This window comes from Pollachius pollachius (assembly GCF_949987615.1).
Source record: "Pollachius pollachius genome assembly, chromosome: 3".
NCBI lineage: Eukaryota > Metazoa > Chordata > Actinopteri > Gadiformes > Gadidae > Pollachius > Pollachius pollachius.
Genome location: NC_136936.1, coordinates 48,788,934 through 48,799,120, shown reverse-complemented (window position 1 = coordinate 48,799,120; position 10,187 = coordinate 48,788,934). Strand labels below are relative to the sequence as shown.

At 46.9% G+C, this 10,187-nt stretch overlaps 1 protein-coding gene across 1 annotated transcript in view; it reads left to right on the top strand.

The window, feature by feature from the left end:
• Positions 1-513: 513 nt before the first annotated feature.
• Positions 514-10,187, top strand: part of LOC307073891 (electrogenic aspartate/glutamate antiporter SLC25A12, mitochondrial-like) — a gene marked incomplete at its 5' end in the record, with an annotated part of 26,162 nt that continues 16,488 nt past the window's right edge. The window contains 8 exons of the mRNA XM_079733850.1: positions 514-525; positions 981-1,034; positions 2,709-2,851; positions 3,294-3,409; positions 4,450-4,589; positions 6,854-7,000; positions 7,214-7,352; positions 8,785-8,878. Coding sequence (XP_079589976.1) covers positions 514-525; positions 981-1,034; positions 2,709-2,851; positions 3,294-3,409; positions 4,450-4,589; positions 6,854-7,000; positions 7,214-7,352; positions 8,785-8,878 — 845 coding nt within the window. The remainder of the gene's footprint in view (positions 526-980; positions 1,035-2,708; positions 2,852-3,293; positions 3,410-4,449; positions 4,590-6,853; positions 7,001-7,213; positions 7,353-8,784; positions 8,879-10,187) is intronic.

The following is a 10,187-nucleotide window of genomic DNA, read 5'->3' as shown; positions in this document are numbered from 1 at the left end:
GATGGGTTTAAAAATATTATATTTGGTTATTAGAAATAAAAAAAAAGTCAAATTATAATTTTGAAAAAAACAGATACGGCTATATCTGTTGGAAAGAGACTTATATAATTCTATCTTACAATATAACAGATGGAGATTAAGGCCAACGCTGTATATGCTGATTACAACTAAAAGTGTGAATATCAAATATACCAATATATATATATATACATATATATAAAGTATCTGCTTCAGTGTTAACCAGGGTATGTCCTTACTTTCTTTCTTCATTTAATCACTACAAAGTATTCAAAATAAATTGCACATGTAAATTTAACGTGTCTTACATATGTCATGCAGCGCAACTTTTTCCATATATTTCACACGGCTTCATATTTGAAAATATTTATATTCACAGTTTTATCCATCGTGATTCCTATACTGGGCCAGGGGAAATGCCAACACAACCAAGACACGGTCCAGGCTCGCTGAAGTAAAAGTCCTCGTCTTCAGCAAGTGACGTCACCCATCAGCATGGCCGTCAAGGTGACTATGTCAATATCTCTTATCAGTTATTACTTTTGACTGTAATATCATCGATTATCACCGGTAGGCCTATGGAGGACATTCGTATGTCTTTTTATAGGGCATGTTTATGTCAGAAGTCTGCATGACCGTTTGAGCATCTCTACACCGACGAAGAACTACTGTCAATGGAGAACCACCTGTAATGAGTTTATTCTCTGAGAAAGTTGATGAAGAAACTTCACCATCCACATCCAGGACCGTGTGGAAGACTTTTGCACGAAAAGCCTATTTATATATTCCTAGCAATCGCCTCGTTCGCCTATTGATTGTTGTGTTTGATCGATTAGACTGATTGGATATCTTGAAACAAAATATGAACCATGTCTAATAAATCAGAATAACTAACATACTCTAAAGAAACAGATCGTCTGGGAAAAAAAAAACATTTTCATAATTCAACTTGCTTGTAATAGGTGCAGGCAATGCAGAGAGCGGATCCCCATAGCTTAAAGGCAATCTTTCTGAAGGTAAGTCTGTTTTTATTACCGCCTAACTTAAGATACACAGAACAATGTAACCCTCCACTGCGAACACACGATTTAAGGACATATTGCTGATCCTATATCTAGTAAGTTGGAGTAGTTTCTCAAGCGATCGGCTTGGAAAAGGTCAGATAAGTCCATGGTCTAATTTTGGATCCTCTTTAACAAACAAAGAATGTATTCTTACTTTGGTTTCTTGTATGGCACATTAAGTTATATTACAATATCTTGGCATGCTTTTTAAATTTCGTCTTGATATAAATAAAGTTGTTGTTTCTATGCGTGATTGCAAACTACCGGGTCGTGTTTGTGTAAACTGCCACTTGAAAATAAGAGTCTCCTTATCTCACACATCTGACGTTAAAACGTATGTAGCAATTTGTAGCAGTCCCCGAGTTCAGGACGATGGAGTTAATTAATAGATGTTTATTCCAACTGCCTGTATAATTGTATCAAGACCTAATCAGACTCAAACTCGAGGGGGAAATTGGCATAGCCTATAATTATTTTAATGCCTTAATACGTTGGTTGGGAATATTATTTGTGACAAAGAAAGAAAAACATTGTCGCTTGCTTTAGGGTAAGGATGTTTTACTTTTTCTTTGCCCTCTATATCGAGCTGGGCTCTATTTCAAGGGTGGCATTTCTGCTCCCAGTTCATGTGCTGTGCTTGTGATTCGCGCCGTGAAACCCAACCCAGCTCTAAAAATGACCTTTCGGCTCTTCCTGGTCTCTACTGCTTTGTAACACGTTACTCTCCATTCTACTCCACGGTTCTCATAGTATACACACGAATACATGTCTTGGCCTGTGTTATACTGCCTTTTAGATATCAGTGGCTGATAATACGATCAATAGCTTATTGAATCAATTCTTTTTTTTCTAAACGCAATGTAATATTTACCCTGGTATTTTCTTGTATCTTTCTCTACATAAGAGTGATTGTTTTTTATCACTGTATTTATCCACCATTAATTCATAAATTATCCTCAGTAGTTCCTGATTTTTGGTTATAGATTGAGCAGTCCTAACAGATTCTCTGTGTGTGTCTCTGTGTGTGTTTGTTTCCTTATGCCTCTGACTCTCTGTGTGTCTCTGTGTCTCCCTATGTCTCTCTCTATGTCTATTTGTCTCCCTCTGTCTCTGTCTCTCTGTGTCTCCCTCTGTCTGTCTCTCTGTGTCTCCCTCTGTCTCTGTCTCTCTGTGTCTCCCTCTGTCTGTCTCTCTGTGTCTCCCTCTGTCTCTGTGTCTCTGTGTCTCTCTCTGTGTCTCTGTGTCTCTCTCTGTGTCTCTCTGGGTCTCTGTGTCTCTGTGTCTCTCTCTGTGTCTCTCTGGGTCTCTGTGTTTCTCTCTGTCTCCATCTCTCTGTGTGTCTCTATCTCTCTCTGTCTCTCTATATCTTTATCTCTCTGTCTCTCTGTGTCTCTCTCTGGGTCCCTGTGTGTCTCTGTGTCTTCATCTCTCTGTGTGTCTCTGTGTCTCTCTCTGGGTCTCTGTGTATCTCTGTCTCTCTGTGTCTCTCTCTGTCTCTCTGTGTATCTCTGTGTCTCCATCTCTCTGTGTGTCTCTGTCTCTCTGTGTCTCTCTCTGGGTCCCTGTGTGTCTCTGTGTGTCTCTCTGTCTCTGTGTGTCTCTCCGTCTCTGGGTCCCTGTGTGTAGTATGCCAGCGTGGTGGAGGATGGGGACCATTACATGACCCCCAGGGACTTTGTGCAGAACTACCTGTCTTTGCACACGCGGGCCCAGTACAACCCCAGGACGGTGAGCCTCCTGGCGGGCGTGGCCGACACAACTAAAGACGGGTGAGTAGTGAGCACCCATGGGACTCAACCTGCATACATGTATCGATTTACTATCTGATAACATGTTATTACATCACAGTGGACTCAATGAACATCTGTTGTATCTATTACATCTATTGATTTGAGCACAGTTCTTTTAACAATGTTACCTTTAGATATTGAATGCATGTGAATTACATTTTGGTTGAATTAACAATAACTAAGCTGTAAAATGATGTATGTAAACCTAAAAATGTCATGTATGTTTACAATCACGGAATAATGATTTACTGGAACAATGATAATAAGCTCATTTCGAAATTATACTACAACATGATGACATATTATAATGTTGATTCTTAATTGCCCTACTTTGGCAAACAATATAATACATTAATTAAATATATATCTGCGAACATTTGTCCTTCTGCCACATAGCAACTCTTCTCTCTCCTTCAAACAGACTGATCTCTTTCCAGGAGTTTCAGGCCTTTGAGTCGGTTCTGTGTTCCCCGGATGCCCTGTACCTCGTGGCCTTCCAGCTGTTTGACAAGACAGGCACTGGGAGCATCTCCTTCGGTAGGTGGTGGTGGTCTGGGCGGCGAGACAGAGACATCATGTTCTCCGTACTGTACTCGACATCGGGATGTTTACCGTTTGACTCATTATTACTCAGTTAGCAGAGGCTTCTATCCACAGCGAGTGATCATTTTCATGTTATAAAGGAGCAGGTGGGAATTATGGCAGATTGATCAAGGATGCCCAAAGGTAGACTGCGGACAATGGGGATCGCGCCAAGAACCTTTCAGCTGTCTTCCTCTACAACTCCTAACTTCTTTGTTTCCCATCTTTCTCCTATATTCATATTTCCATAAAACATGATAAAATAAATCGACCAAAAAATGTAAATGTAGGTTTCACGTGTTTCACCATTCTCCTGCGCTTCCTGCGGCGGTTGTCATCCTTCTCCTCATCTAAAGCCTCCACCGTCAGGAGACGATCGGCCACAAACGTTTGTGTATTTCTGTATCCGACCCGAGGGCCGTTCTGTGTGCTGTGGGCTCCTGGCCCCGTGGAGAGCCCCCCCCTTCTGTAGCGAGAGGCGTCGTGAATGTGAATGATTTGGCGGGAGCCCGTGTTTGTCTTCCCAAGACATCTGGAAGGCGTTGAGTCATCCAGATATCAGCTGCGTGGAGCAGGAGGAGGAGGAGGAGGAGGAGGAGGTCGGGAGGGGCATCATATCCTATAACCTGAACCATCTGATTCAGGAGGAAGACAAAGTGGAGGGGTGGAGGGAGATCGGGAGGGGATAGACCACAAGTGTTACGGAAAGTCTTCACATCATGCATTTCCCCCAAATAGAGTCATAGCATTCCCGATTCACTATCAGACAGATACCCCCCCCCCCCCCCCCCCCCCCCCCCCCCGGCCCCAACACATAAACACACACTTCCTAAAAAAAGTAACTTTAACTCTGTGCATCCCGATCCAGAATGACTAACACTACATCGGCACAAAGCTGTGGGTCGAATCCCCATACTGTTTGAATGTTGGGCTGTCATGACTCATCGCTGACTTATTATAATCATCGGTCCGTCGTCTTCCTCTCCGCTCCGCAGAGAATGTGCGCGACATCTTCAGCCAGACCACGGTGCACCACCACATCCCGTTCAACTGGGACTGTGAGTTCATCCGGCTGCACTTTGGCCACCAGAGGAAGAGGCTGCTCAGCTACTCGGAGTTCACACAGTTCCTGCAGGTGAGAGGCTGGCTCTCGTTCACGTGTGCTTTCCAGACCAGTGGTGCTCAAACTGTTTTATCCCGCGTACCACCTCAAAAATTAAGTCCCAACATTATGACCCATGTTAAGAAAATACTACAAAAAAAAGGAGTGTAGGCCAAATAATATTAAAAGTTGGCGGGCACTTTGATAACTGAACTTCAATCGGCCTAATGAGAAGGGTGTGTCTGCCTCCGCGAACACAGTCCTGCGATTTCTGGATTGACCAAGGTCAACTTCAGTCTGAGAGAGGTGTGACTCAGCATCCATCCCGCTTCTGTGCTTCGTTTTTTATGATGGCAAGTGAAGAGGAGCCTTTCTCGCATACCACCAAATAACGTACCACAGTTTGAGAACCAATGGTCTGAGAACCAAGATATACTGCAGACGCTGTAATCCTCAGGGACCCTGCTCCCTAAACATACCTTAATATAAGACAGAGGGATTGAGACCAAGAACCTTTCAACGGGGGGAGTTGAAAACCCATACCGTAACCTTTACGTGATAATCACGCCTTTGTTCGCACAACCGTGAATCACCACACTTTCTCAAGCGGCTTTCACAGGTAGCGAGTCGTGACTTAAAGTGCTCAGACAGCTGCCTTGCTCGTCTGGTGGATTACCGCGCGACGTGTTTCGCCGCTGCATTGAGCCGGAACCCTCTTTGTGCTGGCATTTCAAACGGCCTTCATGCCCAGCATTACGGGTCGATTTGGTTAAAGGCCGTCTTCAGGCCTCTGGGTCTGAGCCAGGGGCCGGTGGGCTGAACGGCGCCCGGGGTGGTCTCTCTCTCTGGGGTCTGGGGGGTCTGACAGGCCTGCGGGGCTGTGGGACCCTTCAGAGCACTTTGTGGTCCATCACGGTGGGCCAACCGCTTCGCCAAAGACCCCCGTGCGGTGAGGGTTAACTCACTAATCTGTCCAAATTGTAGTCGAGTTGTTTCTCCTCGGCGCGGCCCCAGCTGAGTTTGTATTGGGTCTTAGCGCCGTGTTTTTGTAAGTACTGTGATGGATGGAGGCTGAGGTGAGAAGCCGGCGATGTCCTCCCGGGGAAGTTGTTATTTCTACCGTCTGGGGCCTGCCACCTTGTGGCTGTTGTTTCATGCCTGGAATTAATTGGTGGAAACACTGGCCACACGTGTGGGTGTGTGGGTGTGCGTGAGGTGTGGTGCGGGGTGTGAAGAGAGAACGATCAGAGCCCGGTGCTAACGTGGTACGAGGTGACGTCTGTGATATCGGATATCATCGCCTTGTTTTTCCTGAATCCAATCAGTGTAGCTGGAAAAGAAATGTAATGCAATGTGACAGAAAGCCAAACAAGCGAATTAGTTCAATCAGCACATATGATAAAACCATAAAGTACTATGACTGTCTTAATGCTACGACATGCTTTGTCCTAAGCTGCTTACAGGGATGTCATGGAGAGGAAGGTACGGGTTAGAAGAAGAACAGGAGAGAGGGAGAGAGAGAGAGCGGCAGGGCGGGAGAGAGAGCAGGAGAGCGAGGGGAGGACAGGAGAGAGGGAGAAAGAGAGCGGGAGAGATTGGAGGGGGGAGGGTAGGGCGGGGTGACCCTGGCATCTCCTTCTGATTCCACGGATGTCATGTTGAATCATCCTACCTCCGGACACACCTGCCGTCTCCCCCCCCCCTCCCCCCGGCTATCCGGGGACTACCGGGACCCTACTCCGCATGCTTCCTGTTAGCCTGCTGTGATTAAGGGAGCGAGAGCCTCTGACTCTGTCACTCCTGATGACCTCCATAACCAGGACGCCACAGCTGCCCAACCTTGATGTGCTTATACCTTCTCCTCTCCTTCTCTCTGGCCTCTCCTCCGCTCCAGCTCATCACTGGCTGGTAATGCGATGCCCGGGGTCACACCGGGTGTCTCTCTCGGCTGCTTTGTGAGATAGTTTCACCTTCTCTCTCTGGCTCTCTCTACCTCCTCTCTCCCCCTCTCTCCCTCTCCCTCTCTCCCGTCCTCCCCTCTCTCCTCCCTTCTCTCTTTCTCTCCCTCTTGCTCTCTCCCTCCTCTCTCCCCCTCTCCCCCTCTCTCCCTCTCCCTCTCTCCCATCCTCCCCTCTCTCCCCTCTATCCCATGTCCTCCTTTCTCTCTCCCCCTTTCTCTCTTTCTCTCCCTCTTGCTCTCTCTCGCTCTCTCTCTCTCTCTCTCTCTCATTCCCTCTCGCTATTTCTCTCCCCCTCTATCTCCCCCCCCCCCCCCTCTCTCTTCTTCGGTGGTGCAGGAGCTGCAGTTGGAGCATGCCCGCCAGGCCTTCGCTCAGAAGGACAAGAAGAAGAGCGGCTCCATCACAGCGCTGGACTTCAGCGACATCATGGCCACCATCAGGCACCACATGCTCACCTCCTTCGTGGAGGAGAACCTCGTGTCCGTGAGTCCTCCTCAGAACCGCTCCGGGGCCAACGTGCACCTCACAGTTCGTCTGTTTTGTTTGTTGTTCAGGTGGTCTTTGGGTTAGAAGGTGGAGTAACAAACGCTGTCTTTCTCCAAGCTCAAGTTAACAGACCTCCAAAGGCTGAACGACAATGACCCCGCGTTGTGTGTGCGTGTGTGTGTGCGTGTGCGTGCGTGCGTCTCTCTCTAGGCGGCTGGAGGAAGCACCTCCCACATGGTCAGCTTTTCCTACTTCAACGGCTTCAACGCCCTCCTCAACAACATGGAGCTGGTCCGGAAGGTGTACAGCACCGTCGCAGGCGCTCAGCTGGACAAGCCCGTCACCAAAGGTACACCGCCGCAGGGGCTAGCGCTTAGCCCATTGGTTCTCAAAGTGCGGCCCGCGGGCCAATGGCGGCCCGCAGAAACATTCCTGGCGGCCCGCAATCATATACAGATGTAAGTAAAAAAATAAAAAAAAGATTTTTTTTTTAATTTATTATTATATCAATATTAATTTAAACAAAAATAAATAAATATAAAGAGAAAAGTCGACTCTCTCTAGCTTTCAATTAAATCCTTTTACATTTGTTAGTTTTAATCCGACTGTACATTACTTTGAAAGGATGAACCTCAGTTTCGTGATTTAGACCTCACTTGAATTCACTCCCAGGGGTCCACGGTGCAATGTTTTTTTTCACCACTGGGATGCTGACGGCGTTTCCCGCCTAATTCTTTTTCCTTTGGCAGCCCTCAGTCAAATTCTGGGTTCCTAAATTGGCCCTCAGCTGTCAAAACTTTGAGAACCCCTGGCTTAGCCGTTAGCAGTTAGCTTCCCCAAAGTAGAGCATTTTCTTATAGTCGAGAAGAAATATACACTTCAAAGACACGCCAAATCTGTTTTTTCTTTATCATGGAGCATGCCCTCGGTGATGTAAAACGTTTAATAATGACGCATGACATTATGTTTACCCCGTCACGTCTCACCTTTCTTGACATGAATCACAGGGAACATTAAACCGTAGGTCTAATTAATAAGGTAAATAAAAGTTATAACGTCACAGCTCACTGCTTTGTGTGAATCAGTTCAGTCCTGTCAATCCACCTCCTCCTCCTCCTCCTTGTTCTCCTCCTCCTCCTCCTCCACCTCCTCCTCCTCCTCCTCCTCCTTGTTCTTCTCCTCCTCCTCCTCCACCTCCTCCTCGTCCTCCTCCTTTCCCCCTACAGTGTATTTCCCACACAAAATGTATTTTTTTTCTAGACACTTCTTTGTAGACACGCACACATATTTGTTACGCTAAAGTACTGCAAGGTCTGCTTGAAGTAGAGCTTTTTCAACGGTGTCAAGTTGATCACTGAACGGTATGCAGTGACATCAGCGCTGGGGTTAAGGAAGGCAGGCCTGTGGCCAAAGGTCAAAGGCCGGTGGGCTGATTTGCTGGGTCAGCTCGGAGGAACACGCCGGGTAGAGTGAATCAACCCCCGCCATTGAGACACCAAGAGGATATTATCTCAAGAGCTGCTCAATGGACAGAATCTGTGACACTTGAATACATTGTGTGGGCCATTGACTCAGTTTCATACTATTGGTTTGTCTCTTGGTGAAACCACACCACGTTAACGACCCCAAATCGAAAACACACGTTATAAAGAACCAGCAAATACAAACAGGGTCCTCTCAAACGCTCACGTCCCTCGACGGTAACTCGTAGATTGTCTCTCTTCAGTCCGCCCTTTCTATACCTGCAAGATGTGACTGACCTGTTCTGTGTGTCCATGCAGAGGAGTTCGCTAACGCAGCTAACAGGTTCGGGCAGATCACCCCCATGGAGATAGAGATCCTGTACCAGCTGAGTGGCCTCCACTCCCACTCTGGGTGGGTTAACTAGTTCTTGACTACTGACCTAGTTATCCTGTACCAGCTGAGCGGCCTCCACTCCCACTCTGGATGGGTTAACTAGTCACTAACTACTGACTTGTTATAGTTATCTTCTACAAGCTCAGTAAACACTCCCACTCCTGGTAAGTCTCAACTAGTTACTAACTACTGACCTAGTTATCCTCTACCAGCTCAGTGAATACTTCCACTCTTGGGTAGGTTAACTAGTAACTCACTACTGACTTAGTATAGTTATCCTGGGTTGAACGGTTTGGGGATGGCTGATAACCTCAGCGATCATTTATTCTTCAGCAGACTGAGTTTTGCTGAAAGATTGAATACGATAAAAAAAAGGCTGTTGTTTAACAAGGCCATGAAGTGAATAAAAGCGGTAAAAGCTCCTTTTTTATTGGGACATAAAGTATGTTTTGATAATTCATTGGAACAATAGTGGCCCGACTTGTTGGTTTATAAGACCGATATAAAACATCCGTAGTGACTTTATGATGCTCTAGGCTCGTATAGAAAGTCTTTTCCGCCATTAAACAACAGAAGGCTTTCATTTACTGGTTTTGGCCACCGGCACAACGTTTTTATAGTTAACTCAAATGAAAGTTTGCTATAAATGTATCTTATAAGGCAGTAAAAAAGCTGTGGAAAATCTTACATCAACTGCTGCTTGGTATGATCAGGCTAGGCTAAGGTTAAGCTCACCTGGTGTAACCTCGTGTCAGGGTCCTCACATCTCCTTCTCGCTCCTTTCTCCTCTCTCCTCTCTCCCCACTCCTCTCCTCTCGCTCCCATCCTCTCCTCTCTCTCTCCTTTCTCATCGCTCCTCTCTCCTCTCTCCTATCCCCTCTCCTCTCTCCCCTCTCCTCTCCTCCCTTCCATTCTCCTCTCTCCTGTCTCCTCTCCTATCTATCTCCTCTCCTTTCTCCCCTTCTCTCTCCTCTCTCCCCTCTCCCCTCTCCTCTCTCCTACTCTCTCCTCCCTCCTCTCCTGTCTCTCCTATCCTCTCCTCTCCTCTCTCTCCTCTCTCCTCTCCTGTCTCCACTCTCCTCCCCTCTCTCTCTTCCCCTCTCTCTCCTCTCCTCTCCCCTCTCCTCTCTCCTCTCCCCTCTCATTTCTACTCTCTCCTGTCTCGTCTCCTCTCTCCTCTCTCTCCTCTCCTATCTCTCTCCTCTCCCCTCTCCTCTCCTCTCCCCTCTCCTCTCTCCTGTCTCCTGTCTCGTCTCCTCTCCTCGCTCCTATCCCATCTACTCTCTCCCCTCTCCTCTCCTCCCTTCCATTCTCCTCTCTCCTCTCT